The 23,368-nt window shown below is 42.3% G+C and overlaps 1 protein-coding gene across 4 annotated transcripts in view; it reads right to left on the reverse strand.

Moving 5' to 3' along the window:
* The window catches only part of ap1b1 (adaptor related protein complex 1 subunit beta 1), a 45,209-nt gene that overhangs the window by 12,476 nt on the left and 9,365 nt on the right, over positions 1 to 23,368 (reverse strand). For all 4 annotated transcript variants that reach the window (XM_039013086.1, XM_039013087.1, XM_039013084.1 and 1 more), the window contains exons 8-20: positions 23,149 to 23,269; positions 22,882 to 22,977; positions 22,461 to 22,576; positions 17,501 to 17,666; positions 15,069 to 15,167; positions 13,907 to 14,166; positions 13,286 to 13,496; positions 12,022 to 12,051; positions 11,774 to 11,911; positions 11,445 to 11,590; positions 11,183 to 11,312; positions 6,458 to 6,542; positions 5,741 to 5,827 (exon numbers count right to left, since the gene is read on the reverse strand). In XM_039013086.1, the coding sequence (XP_038869014.1) occupies positions 5,741 to 5,827; positions 6,458 to 6,542; positions 11,183 to 11,312; positions 11,445 to 11,590; positions 11,774 to 11,911; positions 12,022 to 12,051; positions 13,286 to 13,496; positions 13,907 to 14,166; positions 15,069 to 15,167; positions 17,501 to 17,666; positions 22,461 to 22,576; positions 22,882 to 22,977; positions 23,149 to 23,269 (1,685 nt within the window). The remainder of the gene's footprint in view (positions 1 to 5,740; positions 5,828 to 6,457; positions 6,543 to 11,182; positions 11,313 to 11,444; positions 11,591 to 11,773; positions 11,912 to 12,021; positions 12,052 to 13,285; positions 13,497 to 13,906; positions 14,167 to 15,068; positions 15,168 to 17,500; positions 17,667 to 22,460; positions 22,577 to 22,881; positions 22,978 to 23,148; positions 23,270 to 23,368) is intronic.

The raw sequence follows: 23,368 nt of genomic DNA on the forward strand, positions 1-23,368 counted from the left end.
TATTGCTGCAGAATGCTGTGGTAGCCATGCTGGTTAAGTGTGTCTAGAATTCTAAATAAATCACAGACAGTGTCAACAGCAAAACACAGACACCATCACACCTCCTCCATGCTTTACTGTGGGAAATACACATGGAGATAATCCGTTCACCCACACCGCATCTCACAAAGACACGGCAGTTGGAACCATAAATCTCAAATTTGGACTCGACCAAAATACCCATTTCCACCGATCTAATGTCCATTTCTCGTGTTTCTTGGACCAAGCAAGTCTCTTCTTCTTATTGGTGTCATTTAGTAGTGGTTTCTTTGCAGCAATTCAACCATGAAGGCCTGATTCACGCAGTCTCCTCTGAACAGTTGATGTTGGGATGTGTCTGTTACTTGAACTCTGTGAAACATTTATTTGGGCTGCAATCTAGGGTGCAGTCAACTCGAATTAACTTATCCTCTGCAGACGAGGTAACTGGGTCTTCCATTCCTATGGCGGAGAGCCAGTTTCATCATAGCGCTTGATGGTTTTTGCGACTGCACTTGAAGAAACGTTCAAAGTTCTTGACATTTTCCTGATTGACTGATCTTCATGTCTTAAAGTAATGATGGACTGTTGTTTCTCTTTGCTTATTTGAGCTGTTCTTGCCATAATATGGACTTGGTCTTTTACCCAACAGGGCTATCTTCTGTATACCCCCCTACCTTGTCACAACACAACTGATTGGATCAAACGCATTAACGAAAGAAATTCCACAAATTTACTTTTAACAAGGCACACCTCTTAATTGAAATGCATCCCAGGTGACTACCTCATGAAGCTGGTTGAGAGAATGAAAGAGTGTGCAAAGCTGTCATTAAGGCAAAGGGTGGCTATTTGAAGAAACTTAAATAAAATATATTTTGATTTGTTTAACACTTTTCTGGTTACTACATGATTCCATGCGAGTTATTTCATAGTTTTGATGGCATCACTATTATTCTATAATGTAGAAAATAGTAAAAATAAATTAAAACCTTTGAACAAGTAGGTGTTCTAAAACTTTTGACCGGTAGTGTATATGAACCAGTGTTTTCCTGGGAGAAAATTGGAAAAAAATAAATATATACATTTTATTCAATAATTTTCTCCCAGGCAAACACTGGTTCATTGCCACATGTTCACCAAATAAAGCATTGATAAGTAGCCTCTGGGTGTTGTTAGGCTTGTGTTTCAGGTTGTCTACTATAAACTATCAAAATAAAGAAAGTTGCACACCCCATGTATAATCTCCCGGCAATGTAATGGGTATTTACCAACGTTTTGGCATCACTGTGCCTTCCTCAGGGTAATGTCATGAATACTTGAACCAGGTTATGTATGCACACAGTGCAATTAGTGTAACCAAGGACAGTAGTGAGGGGTGTGTCATAATGATTAAGTTAATTAAAATTAATTAGTGAAACTGTTAAATAGTATATGGCATATTAAATATATTACGCTATTGTTATATAGAAACGTAATGGAATATTGTACATCATATTAGCATCAACATACATTATTGTTTCATTGAATTTCACATAATAATTTCGCATTTCATTTTTGTTACATGTAATATTGGTTCAACCTTAATATATAATGAGCATCATCAACAGGGGGAACATATTAGGTGTACGCTAATAAGCTGTAAAAATAATTTTTCAATTTATAAGACTTGTTCATAAAGGACAATGTGTTCATAAGGGCCTGAGATCACTGTCAATATTCAGACCACTAGGGGTCAATGTTTTTAGATAGGATATCCAGTAGTAGGATCTCGACGTGATCTCCTCTTCTTGGTAGAGCAATGTGCTCAATGCCTGTGTATTTGAGGGAGGAGATTGGATGGTTAGCTTCAACAAAGTGAGCTGCTACTGGATAGTCAGTGTTCTTACACCTGATTGAGCTGCGGTGTTCAGCTATGCGTTGTTTTAATTGTCTTTTCGTTTGTAGGCTTTTTTTTTTTTTTTTTGTAGGCTTTTCCACATGAACAGGTGATGAGGTAGATTACTCCGTGGTCTTGCATGAGATGATCCCCCTAAAAGGGATCTTTTGACCTGTATGTGGGTGTCTGAAGAAATATGTTTTTATAGTGCTATTGCACTGTGCGCATGAGCCACATTTGTAGTTCCCATTTGGGATAGGTGTCAAGAGTGTCTGAGTGGGCTCAGGGGGCAGGTCAGATCTCACTAAGCTATCCCCAATATTGTGACCTGTTGATGATGTACATTATATATTAATGTTGAACCAATATTACATGTAACAAAAATGAAATACGAGATTATTATGTGAAATTCAATGAAACAATAATGTATGTTGATGCTAATATGATGTACAATATTCCATTACGTTTCTATATGATAACAATAGCGTAATATTTAATATGCCATATACTATTTAACAGTTTCACTAATTAATTTTAATTAACTTATGACACACCCCTCACTACTGTCCTTGGTTACACTAATTGCACTGTGTGCATACATAACCTGGTTCAAGTATTCATGACATTACCCTGAGGAAGGCACAGTGATGCCAAAACGTTGGTAAATACCCATTACATTGCTGGGAGATTATACATGGTGTGTGCAACTTTCTTTATTTTGATAGTTTATTCGCTGTCAGTCAGCACCTCCACACAAACTATTATTCTAGGTGTGCGCCAGCTCCTGTTTTTTGTTTTATCTACAGGTTATCTACTATAACTGAGAGAATCAGAATGAAGCAATATGATGGCTATCTAATAGGCCTCCATGCAGAGGCCTGGACCTTCAGCTATTTTACTGTTCAACTTTAAATGTGAAGGGGTTTGGGGACAGCATTGCAATCAGGACCATAATGGAACCAGGCGGTTGTCCTTCATCCTCTGCTCTGGAAAGGCAGGTAGTAGACCAAGCTCTGGGTCCTAGTGGAGCTTCCCCTTCTCAGTCCATAAACCATACTCTTTCAGTTCTTCGGCTAATATATAGACACATGACCGACTGCTCGTCAAACATTTCATTCCAAAAATCACGGGCATTAATAAGGAGTTGGTCCCCCTTTTGAGGCTATAACAGCCTCCACTCTTCTGGGAAGGCGTTCCACTAAATGTTGGAACATTCAGCCACAAGAGCATTAGTGAGGTCGGGCACTGATGTTGAGCAATTAGGCCTGGCTCGCAGTCGGCGTTCCAATTTATCCCAAAAGGTGTTCGATGGGGTTGAGGTCAGGGCTCTGTGCAGGCCAGTCAAGTTCTTCCACACCGATCTTGACAAACCATTTCTGTATTGACCTCACGTTTCTTTTCCACAGGGGCATTGTCATGCTGAAACAGGAAAGGGCCTTCCCCAAACTGTTGCCACAAAGTTGGAAGCTCAGAAAAGTCTAGTATGTCATTGTATGCTGTAGCGTTAAGATCTCCCCTCACTGGAACTAAGGGGCCTAGCCCGAACCATGAAAAACTGACTTGTTGGAAAGGTGGCATCCCTGAGCTCTTCAGTAAGGCCATTCTACTGCCAATGTTTGTCTATGGAGACTGCATGGCTGTGTGCTCGATTTTAAACACCTGTCAGCAATGGGTGTGGCCGAAATGGCCGAATCCACTCATTTTAAGGGGTGTCCACATACTTTTGTATATATAGTGTATAACCAGCATAGCTCCATTTCTCTGAATTCTTTCTTTCTGAAACAAGTCTCTTTTCATGTCTGTGGCTTTATTCATCTGCAGAGCACTGATAAAACTCTGCCATAGTCTAACTAAGCTCTTGCTTTTTCATTCAAAAGCTAAACTCTAAATTTTCAATTACAGTCACTCTGTTTAAACTAGCTGCATAGCAAAGATATACTCCTTAATTAACTTGCCCTTGTCTCTGTCACACTACAGGAAAGTCTAAACCATCAATTTTCACTCTAAAGGAAATTAAATCTATTCAGGAAAATATACTATAAGCTGGCATTAGTCATTTAGCTCAGACCCAACTGTTTTCATGCTTGTGTAAAATCTTATTATCAAATGTAAATAAGGTCAGCAGGTTACCTGACGAAATAGTGCATTGGGGAAGTATTCAGACCTTGACTTTCTAAATTTTGTTATGTTGCAGCCTTATTCTAAAATGGATTGAATTGTTTTTCCCCCCCTCACCAATCTACACACAATACCCCATAATGACAAAGTAAAAAACAGGTGTAGAAATTTTTGTAAATTTATTAAAAGAAAATAAAAAAAATGAAATATCATATTTACATAAGTATTCAGACTCTTTACTCAGGACTTTGTTGAAGCACCTTTGGCAGCGATTAGCCTCAGGTCTTCTTGGGTATGACGCTACAAGCTTGACACACCTGTATTTGGGGAGTTTGTCCCATTCTTCTCTGCAGATCTTCTCAAGATCTGTCAGGTTGGATGGGTAGCGTCACTGCACAGCTATTTTCAGGTCTCTCCAGAGATGTTCGATCGAGTTCAATTTCAGGTCTCTCCAGAGATGTTCGATCGAGTTCAAGTCCGGGCTCTGCCTGGGCCACTCAAGGACATTCAGAGACATGGCTTCGCTGTGTGCTTAGGGTCGTTGTCCTGTTGGAAGGTGAACCTTCGCCCCAGTCTGAGGTCCTGAGTGCTCTGGAGCAGATTTTCATCAAGGATCTCTCTGTACTTTGCTCCCTTCATCTTTCCCCTCGATCCTGAAAAGTCTCCCAGTCCTTGGTGCTGAAAAATATCCCCAAAGCATGATGCTGCCACCACCATGCTTCACCGTAGGGATGGTGCCAGGTTTCCTCCAGACTGAACTCTTTAGCCTGAATGCCAAGCGTCACATCTTGGTTTCATCAGACCAAAGAATCTTGTTTCTCATGATCTGAGTCTTTAGGTGCATTTTGGCAGGTTGAATACTGCAGAGATGGTTGTCCTTCTGGAAGGTTCTCCCATCTCCACAGAGGAACTCTGGAGCTCTGTCAGAGTGATCATTGGGTTCTTGGTCACCTACCTGATCAAGGCCCTTGCTCCGGTTGGCCGGAAGGCCAGCTCTAGAAAGAGTCTTGGTCACAAACTTCTTCCATTTAAGAATGATGGATGCCACTGTGTTCTTGGGGACCTTCAATACTGCAGACAATTGTTTGGTACCCTTCCCCAGATCTGTGCCACGACACAATCCTGTCTCGGAGCTCTACGGACAATTCCTTCAACCTCATGGCTTGTTTTTCGCACTAACATGCACTGTCAACTGTGAGACCTTAAATAGACAGGTGTGCGCCTTCCCAAATCAAGTCCAATCAATTGAATTTACCACAGGTGGACTCCAATCAAGTTGTAGAAACATCTCAAGGATGATCAATGGAAACAGGATGCACCAGAGCTCAATTTCAAGTCTCATAGCAATGGGTCTGAATACTTATGTAAATAAGTTATTTCTGTTTTTCATTTAGAACAAATTTCCAACATTTCTAAAAACATGTTTTCGCTTTGTCATTATGGGGTATTGAGTGTAGATCAATGAGGAAATAAAACAATAATCAATTTTATACAAATGCTGTAACTTAACAAAATGTGGAAAAAGTCAAGGGGTCTAAATACTTTCGAAATGCACTGTATATCCATTAAATAGATAGACTGGAGCTCTGACCGGACATGGTTCTGTTTCCACAGCCCAGGTTACATGTCAAGCTGTCTTAACACATAAAGCATGTAGAGGTACACATTCTCCTCCTCTCCCCTCTCCTTTTATCCCTCTAATCCCTTCTTTGTCTTAGTCTGTCTCACCTGAGTTGAGATGACAGTCTTTGATCTGGAACTGAGACTCGTTGTCATTAGGAATGTCTTTCCATGTTGCCAGGAACACCTGACGCTCTGGGGAGAGATACAAAGAAGAGTTAAGATGGTTGGAAGGAATGAGAAACAGAGAAATAAAGCAAAATACGAGGGAGACAGAGGACGAGAGAGCAAATGGAAATCAAAAACAAATGGAAGGTAAACAGTTTGTTGCTGTGCTGAACAGTGCGGTTCCTGCTGCGCTTTTAGGATCCGGAACATTAGCTCCCAGCAGCGTTCCTGCTGCTCCCCCATCTGCAGTCTCCACAGGGGGACAGACACCACCACATTCCCCCAGAACCAATCAACCAGAGCGGGAAAAGAACAGGGAAAATTGGACCCAACGTCAGGATTGTGTGATCTGAGAGCAAATGCATGACAAGATACTTAAGTGTGCACACACACAGCTTCTAGGTGATTGATGTAATGGTCAGGAGCTGACCTTATCCTGGTTTGAGGCTATTGACAGGAGACCACTATATGTTCATGTTTTTAAATGCATGTCAATTGTAAAGTATTATGTCTGTAATGTATTTTTGGTTTTGTGTCGGACCCCAGTAAGACTAGCTGTCGCCATTGGCGTCAGCAAATGGGGATCCTAATAAATCAAAAAACTCTAAAATCAACAGTGACGCACTGATTCACTGAGTAGTTTATTCAGACACTCACCCATCTTTCCATCTTCCACAAACAGCATGCTGATGGGGTATTGGCAGCTGAAGTAGAAGACGTCAATGTTGTTCTTCACAGCCACCTGTGAGAGTGATTATACAGAGGGGAGGGGGAGAGAGAGAGGAGGGAAAGGACGGAGAGATGAAGAGGGCAATCTATGACTAATTGTTTTCAAGTGGTCTGAAAGGACAGACACTGCAGGGCATGTGTGGGGTTATTGAACAAGAGGTTACTGTCCTGTGGAGACGACGACACACACGATAGCATCCACTGCAGTCTGTATTCTACTACACAATGTGATCTCTCTCCATCCCTTTCTCTGTATTTGTGAGGCCTATTTGCTAAGGCAACATATTTTATTCCTCAACGTTTATCCATTCTGTTTTTCCTCTGACAACTGGAGAATAAAGATACCATGCTATAAAAAAATTAAAAAAATATTTGTCCATGGACCAGATGATGCATAAAAGGCCATTTGACTACATCTTCATTGAAGCTTGACATAGGATCCATCCCAAATGGCACCCTATTCCCTTTATAGTATACTACTTTTGACCAGGGCCCACACAATATAGGGAACAGGGGAACAGTTGGGATTAAACCACCGTCTACTCTCTAAGAACTTTGTGGAGCCTGGAGCAATCACCGTATTGATCAGTCTGCTCTATAGAAGAGTGATGAGGACAATGAGGTTGAGTTGAGCCTGTGGCAGGAAGGGGATGACAGGAGAAACTCTTGCATAATTCATAAGAGAGTACTGGTGCTGTGTGGACAGAGTGCCTCTGCCTGCCAGGCTGTCTATACTGCAGTGGGGCTATTCTGTATCCCTCGGTCGCCCTACGTCTCTCTCGAACCATCACACAACTGACTGGATAATAATGGAAACCCTTTAATTATCACTGCTGCTAAACTATTTGTTTTTATAGCCTACAGTACCATCATACAAGTCCTGGGCCTGTATGGATCAAATAGTTTAGCAGTGATGAGTAAAGCATTTCCATCAGCTGATATGAGAAAGTGACTGTTGGCTAAATAACTGTCAGCAGGTACAGTACAGAGGCCACAGCTTTTCCTCCTCCTGTAGGAATACAGCTGGCTGGGAGGAGCAGTGTTGGCGCCAAGGGAAACAGAGCAGAGCCGTGGTGTAGACTAATACCACAGAGTGGGGTGACCTCTAATGACTATCCCCCACCTCTCGCTCATTTCTCCTGGACCCTCTTATCTCCTCTCACCAGGTGCACAACGTTCCATCCTTCCACCCTTGTTCCAGCCTCTCGTCCCTCTAAGTCATCGGAGGACTGCTCTGATCCAAAGAGGCCCCGTCTCAGTTATGTTTCTAAACTAAAAACTAGTTTGAGACTTTCTTAGGTCATATTTCATCCTTAGTTTCTGTAGCACAGGAATTTAAATAACCTGACATTATTTGAACATGATTTGAGGTGAAGCTATGACACAGCTAAGACTAGGGCTGGGCGATATGTCCAAAATATTATATCACAGCATAAAAAAATAAAAAAAGGATGCTAAGACTGTGTTTGATGGTATTTTTAGTTGTTGAATAAAAGTTATACATTTGCTTTAGGAGTAGTGAGTGATCCTAGGGTGGCAACACATACATTCTCAGTGATTTCAATGAGTCTTTCTCCATCCTGATTGTTTTATACTGTTCAAGTCAACCAAAATACATTTCAGCACTTTTATCATTTCTGCATTTCCTGCACTCAATTGCAGTGGTGGAAAAAGTACCCAATTGTCATACTTGAGTAAAAGATATATTAACAGAAAATTACTCACCTAAAAGTGAAAGTCACCCAGTAAAATACTACTTGAGTTAGTCTAAAAGTATTTGGTTTTAAATATACTTAAGTATCAAAAGTAATGTCACCATTATCTTTTTTTCTCCTTTATTTCTTAAATGGATAGCCAGGGGCACACTCCAACATAATTTACAAACAAAGCATTTGTGTTTAGTGAATCCTCCAGATCAGAGGCAGTAGATGACCAGGGATGTTCTCTTGACAAGTTCGTGAATTGGACCATTTTCCTGTCCTGCTAAGCATTCAAAATATAACGAGTACTTTTGGGTGTTAGGGAAAATGTATGGAGTAAAAAGTACAGTATTTTATTTAGGAATGTAGTGAAGTAAAAGTCATAAATCAAAATAGTAAAGTAAAGCACAGATACCAAAAACAAAAAAACTTAAGTAAAAATACTTTCAAGTACTACTTAAGTACTTTACACCACTGCTCAATATGAAATTTCCACACTGCCACATAGGGCTGCAGGATATGGGCTAATAATGTAGGACTTATATTTAACCAAATGTTGCAACTGCGATTTGACTTGCGAATAAGAGCAAAACTGTTGGAATCGTGGAAATAGAATGACTATTCTAATTTTATAGTTAGAATATAATATTGGGCACTTTGAATACAGTGTTGGTTGAGATGACAACGAATTAAAATGCCAGGGAGGAGTTATTGTGACAGGGTAGGAACTAAAGTGTTGATAGGTGTTTCCTAGGCTACAGTGCATGTTCTCTTTTAGCTACTTCATGTAGCTAACATATTCTTGCTTTGCATATTCCTCTTTGATTTAGAAGATACTGTTGCACAAACATGCTGATTTAGGTCTACACCATCACTGTTATTATCAGGCTGTATTAGCTAGCTACGTTTGCTCTTACTCAGTACATTTATTAGCGGCTAACAATTAGCGTCACAAGATTTAGGGCAACCTGCCAATAAAATAAACTAGCTGTTTGCTGATGTAAGAAACAAACTAATAGTGTCATTACTGAACGCTAGTGGATTTATATTAAGAAGCAAAGTGAAAACAGCATTGTTGTCGTCAACATTGACCATTCAGACTGAACACAAGTGTCTCGTGGTTGAGGAACATCAAATGCGCTCCTTGAGTGACAGGGGGCGTGGCTAGGTCTGTGTGGAAAGTGGCACCGAGAGAAAGAGATGACTCAAGTAGCGAAATAAACTATACACATTGATATTACACATGTCGTATACCATTTAACAAACTAAACATTCAAATACCGGTATAGAAGGTAAAGTAAAAACCCAAATCGGTCCCTGCATCAATACCGGTATATCATAAAATACGGTATACTGCCCAGCCCTAGCTAAGACAATGTGAAGCGAATAACATCAACTGGGGGCTGTACTGTATAATTAACAAGGCATACAGTTCCTTCAGAAAGTATTCATACACCTCGACTTATTCAACTTTTTTTTGTTGCATCATGAATTCAAAATGGATTCAATAGATTTCTCACCCATCTACACAATACCCCATAATGACGAGTAAAAACATGTTTTTAGAAATGCTTGCTAATTTATTGAAAATTAAATACAGAAATTTTATTTACATAAGTAGAATGAGCTTTGGCAGCGATTACAGCTGTAAGTCTTTCTGGGTAAGTCTCTAAGAGCATTACACACCTGGATTGTACAATATTTGCACACTTTTTCAAATTCTTCAAGCTCTGTCAAGTTGGTTGTTGATCATTGCTAGACAGCCATTTTCAAGTCTTGCCATTGATTTGAGACAATTTAAGTCCAAACAGTAACTAGGCCACTCCAGAACATTCAATGTTGTCTTGGTAAGCAACTCCTGTGTATATTTGGCCTTGTGTTTTTGGTTATTGTACTGCTGAAAGGTGAATTTGTCTCCCTGTGTCTGTTGGAAAGCAGACTGAACCAGGTTTTCTAGGATTTTGCCTGTGCTTAATGCGATTAGATTTAGTTTTATCCTAAAAAAAATACTCCCTAGTCCTTGCCGATGACAAGCAGTCCCATAACATGATGCAGCCACCACCATGCTTAAATATATTAAGAGTGGTACTCCATCAAGTTAATTTCTTTGCCACATTTTTGCAGATTTACTTTAGTGCCTTATTGGAAACAGGATGCATGTTTTGGGAATATTTTTATTCTGTACAGGCTTTCTTCTTTTCACTCAGTCATTTAGGTTAGTATTGTGGAGTAACTACAATTTGGTTGATCCACCCTTAGTTCTCCTATTACAGCCATTAAACTTTATAACTGTTTTAAAAAGTCACCATTGGCCTCAGTGAAATCCCTGAGCGGTTTCCTTCCTGTGATAAAGTGTTATTATTAACTTCACCATGCTCAAAAGGATTTTGAATGTCCTTTAAAAAAAAACAAAAAAAACATGTACCAATAGGTGGCCTTCTTTGCGAGACATTCGAAAAGCTCCCTGGTCTCTATGGTTGAATTTCACTGCTCGACTGAGGGACCTTACAGATAAATGTATGTGTGGGGTACAGAGATAAGGTAGTCATTCAAAAATCATGTTAAACACTGTTATTGCACACAGAGTGAGTCCATGCAACTTATTAATGTGGCTTGCCATAACAAAGGGGTTGAATTTTTATTGACTCAAGACATTTAAGCATTTCATTTAATTAATTTGTAAACATTACTAAAAACATAACTCCACTTTGTGGGGTATTGCGTGTAGGCCAGTGACACAAAATCTCAATGTAATCCATTTAAATTCAGGCTGTAACAACAAAATGTGGAAAAAGTCAAGGGGTGTGAATACTTTCTGAAGCCACTGTATGTCAAGGCCAAAGCTGACATCACATGTGGTAACAATATGTCAAACTGACATTTAAAACAATTAACTCTTCAGCAGCCTAGTTTTCTGAAACATCCTGTACAATTAACGTTGTGGGAAGGTTACCTGCAGGTTGTTGAGAGGGTCCATCTTCATGACTGGCCCGACAGTGCTGAGGGGGAGGCTGACTTCAATTGTCTGGTTTGGGCCGAGAGGGGTAAGGACCTGGAGAGGGCCGGCAGGGGCCAGGCCAAAACTAGAGAAAGATGAGTCCAAGTCAGAACCAGAAACCACCCAAGAGGAAATCACATTCAGACCAGAGATAGATGGGTTCAATGACAGTCATTCAGAATGTGAGCTCACATCAGTCACAGTATGGTCCTCTCACCTGTTCCTGTTGAACTGGATGGCGAAGTCAGTCATGATGCTCATGGCCTTGTTGGTGAGGATCAGCTCCATCTGGATGACTCCAGCACGCCGAGCGAAGGTCCCAGAAATCTCCAGACCTTTAGCCTTCATGGCCGGGAGCCACACCTGAAGACACAGGACGCCATCAGAACGCCTCTACAGCACTATCATATAGCAGCTATATCCATCTAACTGCTTGTTGCAGAGGACAAGGCCATCATATAAATACAAAACACTTATTCTATTCTGCATACTAATCTGACACTGCAATAATATACTATCATACTAATACTGTACAGAGAGACTTACTATTTTGGGAGGAATATACGCTCCCATCGGCATGCCAACCCCACCTCCCAGGTCAAACAGGTCTCCTAGGCCACCCCCCACTGGGGCATTGAGCGAGGCTGGCATCACAGCAGGAGCCGCCCCAAAACCTGCCCCCATCTGTGGATGAGAGAACATGTTTAACATGTAAGACCTGAGCATCCAAAAACGCCACTGGAATATCAACCTTCAAAATGTGTATGTTTAAACAACCAGGCAAGTAGACTTACCGCAGGACTCCCACCAAGATCTCCTCCAAGCTGAGGGGGGAGAGAGAGAGGTTCAGCTTTTAAATTACTACAATGTTACACCTTATTCCCAGCAGGTTGAGAGGGAGATGCTAGAGGAAGACTGAAGGAGGGAGGGGGGGGGAGGAGGGGGGGTGTGATGAGTGGTTGAGAGCAGAGACAATATAACAGTGTTCTATAACTGTGGATGAAAGGAGGGAGATTGAAGAGCGCAGAACGAGCATCATGTATTCAGGTTCATTCTGACATCCCTCTGAAACTAAACGCCAACTGTTTGCCAGCACAGTGGTCCGTTAGGTGGTTTCACAGAGAATTCAGTATTGAAATACATATTACTCCCAAACATTTCATGAAGAGAGCAGAGCAAAAGTCTAGAGTAGCATGTAAAAAAATCAACAAATGATAAAAATACAGCTAGCTAGCTAAAGTAAGTAAGGGCTTTTGGAACAACAAACACAATAAGAACAGGACCTACAAGAGTTTCAGAGGCCTGAAAGAAACATGTTGAGACAAGAGGAAATAGACAGTGACACTGCTGCTAAAGACGGTGAGAGGTCACAGTGAAGCACAGGGTACCAGAGGGGGACTCTAGTCTAGATTGTTTAGCAGCCTCTACTGATGCCCCTCAACCAACCTCTGCAGGGGGGCTGTGCTCAGTAGGGCTGTGGTCAGGAGGACTGTCAGTGTGACTGTAGTCAGTGTAGGTGTAGTCAGTGTGGGTGTACACTGGCGACGGGGGCTGAGGTGACGGAGAGCGAGGAGTGTCCGTCCGCGGGGGAATGTGGGGCTGATGGCAGGATAATGTAGGGTTGTCAGATGTATTCATTGACATGTAACAATCAGGATGCATGAAGCACAGAGAAAGAATATTGAAGAGGTGAATACAGCACACAGTATGATACGTATAGTATATATTTGTAGATACAGCAATAAAAGTGAGCTACTACATCTAACTAATGATGATATAATGTGATGTGTGACTATAGAGCTATGCCCTCTCCCTCCATGTAGTTACCGGTTCAGACTCATCCCCCATCTGCAGGTGTGGCATCAAATAAACAGAGGAAAACTCAGTCAAAAATAGAAAAGAGAAGAATTTGGGGGAAAAAGAGAGGGGGGGGGGGGGGGTATAATAACCGTAACCTCTGGCTACAATTACTGTTTGCAGAGACCATTTGACCCAGAAAGGGTTCACTGGTTGACCAGGGGTAGCAGCATAGGGGTCTACACTATGTGAAATACCTACCAGGCTGTCCAGACCTCCACCCAGGAGGTCCATGCCCCCCATCTGCATGCCGGTGGTGGGTGGTGGGGGGCCGCTGGTGGTGGGGGGTGCCATGTCCAGGTTGAGAAGGTCCCCCAGGAGGTCTCCCTGGGAGGGGATGATAGAGGGAGCAGCCTCAGGGGCAGAGCCCCCAGCAGCAGTGCCCACGTCGGGGCTCTCCGTACTCTCTCCTCTGGGGGATGGAGACACAAGGACAGAGGGAGTTAGAGAGAACTAAGATTCACACAATAAAAAAGGGGCATTTAAGAAGTTTTTTTTACTTGTTTAACCTTGTTTGAATTCATAAATGCAGTGTTTTGTGCCAAAATGCATATAGGCCTAGTCCAAGCCAAGCTAAATTATCTGGAACTCTATTCAATAAACCAAACCTGCTTAAAATTGATCCTAAAGTAATTTTAGGGAACACCACCGGCACATCTTAAATCTAATGAAAATAACAATTAAAATGTCAGTAAACTTAATCTGCTCTGTGCAGTGGGCTGCACTTGATGTCTGCTTGGAACACAGCCTCATACGAGATCTATCTGACTGCTCTGGGTCACATCAAGTGGGCCCTAAGTGATCCGTGTGTATGAGACTCACGATCCAGTGCGGGCGGGGAGCCTCTTGTGCATCACACCGCGGCTGCCCTCCACGAAGGCGCTGGGGGGTTTATGGTAGACGGAAGCCAGTGTGCCGATGTGGCAGATGAGCTCCTCCAGCAGGGTGGGCTCAATCAGGTCGGTCTCCTCCGAGATCAGGGGCTTCTCGGCCAGTACCACCTCCTTGGCAGCCACGGGGTCAGTGGAGAGCAGGCGCCAGTAGATGTAGCCACGGTCTCGCAGGTCCGGATTGTCAGAGTCCTGCAGACAACAGATAGACAGGATGACTGATGTGGTGCATAATAAATACTAACTGCTGCTTCAGACTCTTCTCTCTGCTACTCAGTCTGTTCTTCTCACTCATGTCAAGTCAGATACTAAGCAAATAATCTAAGGGTCAGTTTAGGTTCGGTTCCCTGAGGGGTAGAGTTAGAATAATTTACCCCGTCTGTAAGTCAGTCAATAACAATAAAACAATCCTAGGGAACAGCATAAGAAAGTCTTAGAAGTAAGACATGAGGAACAAGGGCATAAAAATAGAACGTGGGGAAAATATTTAATATTTCTGGTCCTGGTAACTTCCTGGCAGTGTTGAAACTAAACTCCAAAGTTAGACAGTCTGAGGAGTCTGGGGAGGGAGATTAACTACTCATAAAACACTCTGCAAAACAGAGAAACTAATAACACCCATATATAATAACTAATGTGCCCTCGTTGTCATGTTCAGTCAAGCACATCCCACAGTAACTAGACCAATGAAAGGCTACAAGTATTTAGATCACAGCCCACTTTTAAACTGGGTTGTTCCCAATGCCTTTGAGCAGAATACAATCAAACTCTTAATCCTTCTTATTTTTGACCTTCCCTTCTTCCTGTTGTGCTGATTGGCCTATTTAGGATAACACTTGGAGGTGTTCCACACTTTCTGGGAATGGGGTACCCTAGCTGTTGAAAGATTGGACTATACACGTCCCACCTCTCCAACTTAATTTGAGCAATTCTAAGACAAGACAATGATAACATGCTGGTTTCTGTTCTTCTATTGGGCGGTTGGAGTGACATCTGACATGGCCTGAAGGCCCTGGCATAAGGAGTGCTGTTGTGAGACTTGTTAATTAGATCCAAGCTGTTCACTGTCTTTGTATGTGTCCCGGGGCACTCACCTGTGTGGCCAGGCTGAGCACCTGCTGCACCAACTCCTGGGTCTCAGTGGGTTTCTTCAGGAACAGCTTCACTATGGCTGTCAGCAGCTGCAGCTGCACCTGGGAACCCAGAGCAGACAAGACCAGGTTAAACTCACTCGTACTACTCACATCAACTCAGCTCATAGCTACATACAGTGGGGCAAAAAAGTATTTAGTCAGCCACCAATTGTGCAAGTTCTCCCACTTAAAAAGATGAGAGAGGCCTGTAATTTTCATCATAGGTACACTTCCACTATGACAGACAAAATGAGAAAAAAAATTCCAGATAAACACATTGTAGGATTTTTAATTAATTTATTTGCAAATTATGGTGGAAAATAAGTATTTGGTCAACTACTAACAAGCAAGATTTCTGGCTCTCACAGACCTGTAACTTCTTCTTTAAGAGGCTCCTCTGTCCTCCACTCGTTACCTGTATTAATGGCACCTGTTTGAACTTGTTATCAGTATAAAAGACACCTGTCCACAACCACAAACAGTCACACTCCAAACTCCACTATGGCCAAGACCAAAGAGCTGTCAAAGGACACCAGAAACAAAATTGTAGACCTGCACCAGGCTGGGAAGACTGAATCTGCAATAGGTAAGCAGCTTGGTTTGAAGAAATCAACTGTGGGAGCAATTATTAGGAAATGGAAGACATACAAGACCACTGATAATCTCCCTCGATCTGGGGCTCCACGCAAGATCTCACCCCGTGGGGTCAAAATGATCACAAGAACGGTGAGCAAAAATCCCAGAACCACACACCTAGTGAATGACCTGCAGAGAGCTGGGACCAAAGTAACAAAGCCTACCATCAGTAACACACTACGCCGCCAGGGACTCAAATCCTGCAGTGCCAGACGTGTCCCCCTGCTTAAGCCAGTACATGTCCAGGCCCGTCTGAAGTTTGCTAGAGAGCATTTGGATGATCCAGAAGAAGATTGGGAGAATGTCATATGGTCAGATGAAACCAAAATAGAACTTTTTGGTAAAAACTCAACTCGTCGTGTTTGGAGGACAAAGAATGCTGAGTTGCATCCAAAGAACACCATACCTACTGTGAAGCATGGGGGTGGAAACATCATGCTTTGGGGCTGTTTTTCTGCAAAGGGACCAGGACGACTGATCCGTGTAAAGGACAGAATGAATAGGGCCATGTATCGTGAGATTTTGAGTGAAAACCTCCTTCCATCAGCAAGAGCATTGAAGATGAAACGTGGCTGGGTCTTTCAGCATGACAATGATCCCAAACACCGCCCGGGCAACGAAGGAGTGGCTTCGTAAGAAGCATTTCAAGGTCCTGGAGTGGCCTAGCCAGTCTCCAGATATCAACCCCATAGAAAATCTTTGGAGGGAGTTGAAAGTCCGTGTTGCCCAGCAACAGCCCCAAAACATCACTGCTCTAGAGGAGATCTGCATGGAGAAATGTGCCAAAATACCAGCAACAGTGTGTGAAAACCTTGTGAAGACTTACAGAAAACGTTTGACCTCTGTTATATACCCTTTGTTGGCAATGACAAAGTATTGAGATAAACTTTTGTTATTGACCAAATACTTATTTTCCACCATCATTTGCAAATCAATTCATTAAAAATCCTACAATGTGATTTTCTGGATTTTTTTTTCTCATTTTGTCTGTCATGGTTGAAGTGTACCTATGATGAAAATTACAGGCCTCTCTCATCTTTTTAAGTGGGAGAACTTGCACAATTGGTTACTGACTAAATACTTTTTTGCCCCACTGTACATACAGTACAAAAAAGCCCTATGTACAAAACATTTGCACACCTAACAAAGACTACTCTGTATACACAGAGCAACTGAGGAAAATATGTAAATGAATACCAACCGCTCCATACTTCAATTGTTACTGAAGTGCTCCAATTAAAGTGTTATGTTTTTTACATCATCATCTGGACTCTGTTTAGATGATGACGTTTTTAGGAAACAACAACTAGGCATTTAAATGTCTCTCCAGAATTCTTCAGTTTAATTTTTATCTTCATCACAAACAGGTTGAATTCCTAAAGTAATTCAAATCAATGCTCTTTCACAAGCAGTGCCTTTCAGCGTTCCATAAACAGCCAGTCAGCATTTGCACAGACCTGCTGCTGTCTCTCGGGAGCCAAAAGTTATCACATGAAAGAACAGAGTGGCCAGTCAAGTATAGGCCTACTCTCTCTGCGTATCTGCGTATAGGCTGCTAAATGCAGTCCCCCCCCCAAATCTCTTCCAGTGTACACAGAATGGTTCCATTGAATCCCTGTTTAGACAGTGAGAGGTAAATGGAACCTTGTCTGTGTCCAAATTTCACCCTATTACCCATGTAGTGCACTACTTTTGACCAGGGCCCATACAGGGAATAGGGTGCCATTTGGGACAAAAGCCATGTGTGAGTGTCAGACCTGGGTGCTCTCGTCGTGGAAGCCCTCCAGGAAGCTCTCCAGCAGCTCATCAGCGTTGTCAATCCTCTCAGCATACTCTCCTACGATCCAGATCATGGCCGCCCGCGCCTCTGGCTCATCCAGAGAGTCCAGGTTCTCACACAGCGTCGCGATCACACTCTCATACCTGGGAACAGATACCACGGTCAGGAACTAACAGACAGAAAAACATTTTCAAAAGGGGACTACAAATAGTTGTAGTACTTCATTAGTCCCAAATGGGAAATTGGTTAAATGCCAACATAGCATTTAAAACAGGATGTGCTGGAACAGTAATGCGAGGGCAAGGAGGCGGCAGGTAGCCTAGCGCCAGTAAAAATAAAAAAAAAAAATTAAAATGGCAACGCAACACAATCTGTTCGTGCTGTTGCGAAGACTAACAGAAACTTCACAGCTTCTGAACTTTCACTTCACTAAATTCTAGCATATTTGTATTGTGTGCCTCTGAATATTTACATGACTGCACATCATACAAATATTTTGTGGGCCCTCTTAACACAATTACCAAACTTTATGCTGGATGAACTGTTATTTTCTGAATTACATTTAGCTGACAAACTAAGAGAGGGAACGCAATGTCTTCAGAATAAATTTAAATGATTCCCTATTTAACAATTAAAAAGACGGCAAAGCAAAGAAAGACCAAATAGCATGCAATAATCCATTTCACCAGCTAATTGAGACGCGAATGAAGGTTCACTGAGTGACTCATGGCTGTGAGAACATGGTCAGGAAACAGCAGTACAGTAACTTAAGCACAGGGCAACGTGGACTGGGCTGCCTGAGGGTATACGTTTCTGTCGGTCTGTTTGTCTGTGCATCATATGGATCCAGTCTCCTGGGCCTAGATAGAGCCGGAGTCAAGCTGTGACTGCCTCAGCCTGTCCTCTTCTCTGACTGGGACTGCTTGGGAGTTCTGGGGAAGGGTTTCAGTGCTACGCCATTCTCAAGGACCGACACCCTGCATGTGTGGGAGAGGTTAGAGGAGCGTTCACTCGCCTCAAAAGCTTATCTTCATACCTTTCACAATGAAAGTCAAGCAGAAAACCCTGTGTCATGGTAATGAGCTTTCTCCCTGCCTCTTCCAGACCAAGAAAATGTGATCTGGGGGCAGTGAGCTGGAACAGACAGGGCTCCAGGGTGTGTGGGTGCGAATATGTGCAAGTACGAATGCATTTGCTTGCGTTTACACAAACAGAGCATACTAAGTGACAACGGGAGAGCATAGGCCATTTTAACAAGCATGGCAAGCTCTGCTGATGTGCAATACAGCCTCTATATGACTAATTGAATATCAATCTCCATCACAATCGTCCATGGTTGGTTTACTACAGCACTATATCCCTGGTTGCCTTGAACACTACTGATACGGCTGTGATATTTTGACAGACAATCCATTTTGATGGATGGAATGGTTTACCAGTAAACACCTCACCCACAGAAAAATAACAAGCCTGTTTAGAACTGTACTGGCTTCCTGAGTAGACTCATTCATTAAAATTGTGATATATGCAGTGCCTCTTCCATCAGTCATTCACTTCTAAACCATTTGAAAATCCATTCATAGGAAAACAAAACACGAACTGGATTACTAGGATTGCGCCTCATGTTCATCCCACATTTTGTTACATTACAGCCTCATTCTAAAATGTATTAAATAAAAATCCTCAGTCTACACACAATACACCATAATAACAAAAACAGGTTGACATTTTTGCAAATATAAAATTTAAAAAAACAAATACCTTATTTACATAAGTATTCAGACCCTTTGATATGAGACTTGAAATTGAGCAACCCATTTCCATTGATCATCCTTGAGATGTTTCTACAACTTTATTTGTATTTATTAAGGATCCCCATTAGCTGCTGCCAAGACAGCTGCTACTCTTCCTGGGGTCCAGCAAAATTAAGGTAGCTATACAATTTAAAACATTAAAATACATTCACAACACATTAAGTGTGTGCCCTCAGGCCCCTACTCTACAACACAAAATGTGTACGTGTGTGTATGTTTCTATGCATGTGTCTGTCCCAACAGTGGCAAGAAAAAGTATGTGAACCCTTTGAATTACCTGGATTTCTGCATAAATTGGTCCTGATCTTCATCTAGATCACAACAGTAGACAAACACAGTCTGCTTAAAACTAATAACAGAAACAATTATACATTTTCATGTCTTTATTGAACACACCGTGTAAACATTCACAGTGCAGGGTGGGAAAAGTATGTGAACCCTTGGATTTAATAACTGGTTGACCCTCCTTCGGCAACAATAACCTCAACCAAACGTTTTCTGTAGTTGCGGATCAGACCTGCACAACGGTCAGGAGGATTTTTGGACCATTCCTCTAAAAACCTGTTTCAGTTCAGCAATATTATTGGGATGTCTGGTGTGAACTGCTCGAGGTCATGCCACAGCATCTCAATCGGGATGAGGTCAGGACTGACTGGGCCACTCCAGAAGGCGTATTTTCTTCTGTTGTTGATTTACTTCTGTGTTTTGGGTCGTTGTCCTGTTGCATCACCCAAAACTTCTGTTGAGCTTCAATTGGCGGACAGATAGCCTAACATTCTCCTGAAAAATGTCTTGATAAACTTAGGAATTCATTTTTCCGTCGATGATAGCAAGCTGTCCAGGCCCTGAGGCAGCCCCAAACCATGATGCTCCCTCCACCATACTTTACAGTTGGGATGAGGTTTTGATGTTGGTGTACTGTGCCTTTCTTTCTCCACACAGTGTTGTGTGTTCCTTTCAAACAACTCAACTTTAGTTTCATTTGTCCACAGAATATTTGTCCAATAGCGCTGTGGAACATCCAGGTGCACTTTTGCAAACTTCAGACATGCAGCAATGTTTTTTTTGTTTGGACAGCAGTGGCTTCTTCCGTGGTGTCCTCCCATGAACACCATTCTTGTTTAGTGTTTTACGTATCGTAGACTCGTCAACAGAGATGTTAGCATGTTCCAGAGATTTCTGTAAGTCTTTAGCTGACACTCTAGGATTCTTATTCACCTCATTGAGCATTATGTGCTGTGCTCTTGCAGTCATCTTTGCAGGACGGCCACTTCTAGGGAAAGTAGCAACAGTGCTGAACTTTCTCCATTTATAAACAATTTGTCTTACCGTGGACTGATGAACACCAAGGCTTTTAGAGATACTTTGGTAACCCTTTCCAGCTCTATGCAAGTCAACAACTCTTAATCTTGGGTCTTCTGAGTTCTCTTTTGTTCAAGGCATGGTTCACATCAGGCAACGCTTTGTGAATAGCAAACTAAAATGTTGTTTCTTTTTTTTTTTTTTTTTTTTTTAATAGGGCAGGGCAGCTCTAACCATCTCCAATCTCGTCTCATTGATTGGACTCCAGGTTAGCTGACTCCTGACTCCAATTAGCTTTTGGAGAAGTCATTAGCCTAGGGGATCACATACTTTTCCCAACCTATGTATTCAATATAGACAAGATAAGTACAATAATTTGTGTGTTATTAGTTTAAGCACACTGTCTATTGTTGTGACAGATGAAGATCAGATCAAATTTGATGCCCAATTTATGCAGAAATCCAGGTAATTCCAAAGGGTTCACATTATTTTTCTTGCCACTGCATGTTTGTGTTGCTTTTCAGTTGCCGCTGTTCCATAAGGTGTATTTTTATCTTGAATTTTTTTACTTGATGTGGAATAGAGTTCCATGTAGTCATGGCTCTACAGTATGTAGTCTGTTCTGGACTTGGGGGACTGTGAAGAGACCTCTGGTGGCATGTCTTGTGGGGTGTTTATGGGTGCCCGAGTTGTGTGCCAGTAGTTCAAACAAACAGCTTGGTGCATTCAACATGTCAATACCTCTCACACATACAAGTAGTGATTAAGTTAATATGCCCTCCACTTTGGAGTCCACCTGTGGTAAATTAAATTGATTGGAAATCATTTGGAAAGGCACACACCTGTCTATAAGGTCCCACAGTTGACAGTACATGTCAGAGCAAAAACAAAGCCACGAGGTCGAAAGAATTGTCTGTAGAGCTCTGAGGCAGGATTGCGTTGAAACACAGATCTGGGGAAGGGTACCAAGAAATTTCTGCAGCATTGAAGGTCCCAAGAACACAGTGGCCTCCATCATTCTTAAATTAAAGACAGCTGGAACCAGCAAGGCTCTACCTAGAGTCCTGATGAAACCAAGATTGAACTATTTGGCCTGAATGCCAAGCGTCACGTCTGGAGGAAACCTGGCACCATCCCTACAGTGAAGCATGGTGGTGGCAGCATCATGCTGTGGGGATGTTTTTCAGTGGCAGGGACTGGGAGACTAGTCAGGATCGAGGGAAAGATGAACAGAGCAAAGTACAGAGAGATCCTTAATGAGACTGGGGCGCAGGTTCACCTTCCAACAGGACAACGACCCTAAGCACACAGCCAAGCCATGTCTCGGCCTGTCCTTGAGTGGCCCAGTCAGAGCCCGGACTTGAACCCGGAGAGACCTGAAAATAGTTGTGCAGCGACGCTCCCCATCCAACCTGACAGAACTTGAGAGGATCTGCAGAGAAACTCCAAATACAGGTGTGCCAAGCTTGTAGCGTCATACCCAAGAAGACTCGAGGCTGTAATCACTGCCAAAGGTGCTTCAACAAAGTACTGAGTAAAGGGTCTGAATACTTCTGTAAATGTGTGACAAAAACAAATAAAAACAAATTGCAAAACATTCTATTACCCGTTTTTGCTTTGTCATTATGGGGTATTGTGTTTAGATTTGATGTGAAAACAACATCTAATCCAGTTTAGAATAAAGCTGTAACGTAACAAAATGTGGAAAAAGTCGGAATACTTTCCGAATGCACTGTAGTGTGCTACTTTTGACCAGAGCCCTATGCCACTGTGTTATAACCAGGCCTAGACCTGACATGGGGCCATCAACAGGTGACCTACTTGTTGGGGTACTTGCGGAAAATGTCCTTGATGACCACGATGGCCTCCTGCACCACATAGTTGACCTTGGTCTGGATTAGGTCCAGCAGGGTGCTCACACAGCGCTCCGCTGATTGCTGACAGACAGACAGATGGACAGAAGAGAGGCTGTCAGCCAAACACAGAGCAGTCAAGGGAGACACTACAGTAACAATTGGCATTATTCAGGCTTTTGTTACCAGATGCATGAAAAAGCCCCAACCTTTCATAGACATTTATACTACACATGCTGCAGTAAACTCATGACACAGTCATAAGGCTAGCAGTAAAAACACTACAGTTAGCTTGACAGATTGTTGTACTCGACTTGAAACATTATACTACAGTATATGACCCGTGTACAGTATATCATGACAGCGTTCCATCATCTCCTCGCTCTCACCTCCACTTTGATGGCACAGCGGCCGATGGCTCGGACTGCCTTCCGCACAAAGTCCACATCCACCTCAGTGGCATACTCCTTCAGCTCTGCCAGCACCTATGAAACCCCCAGCATAAGGTCACTGATACTGGCTTTTATGTTGTCTAGGAATCACACGTTACTGCTTGTCCATGTTACCTACCAAATGTTACTTACAATCAAACATCATGGCTTCCATTGGAAGAAATGTTCTAACTGTAATGAGATTGTGGTGTGTGTGTGGTTCACCTGGGCGATGTTGGCTTGAGACGCCAGGCGGATCATGATGTCCAGTTTCTCCAGCTTGACATAGATGGGGTCGTTGTACTTCACAAAGAACACCTTCATCTCATGCTTCAGGATCTCTGGGCTGCACAGAGAAACAGGTACAGTCGATATCAAAAGAAAAGTAACTAGCATTTTCAATAAATTAGTAGAATACAGCCAACACATTAAATACTTTGAATGT

The sequence above is a fragment of the Salvelinus namaycush genome, chromosome 18 (assembly GCF_016432855.1).
Source record: "Salvelinus namaycush isolate Seneca chromosome 18, SaNama_1.0, whole genome shotgun sequence".
In the NCBI taxonomy this organism is placed as follows: domain Eukaryota; kingdom Metazoa; phylum Chordata; class Actinopteri; order Salmoniformes; family Salmonidae; genus Salvelinus; species Salvelinus namaycush.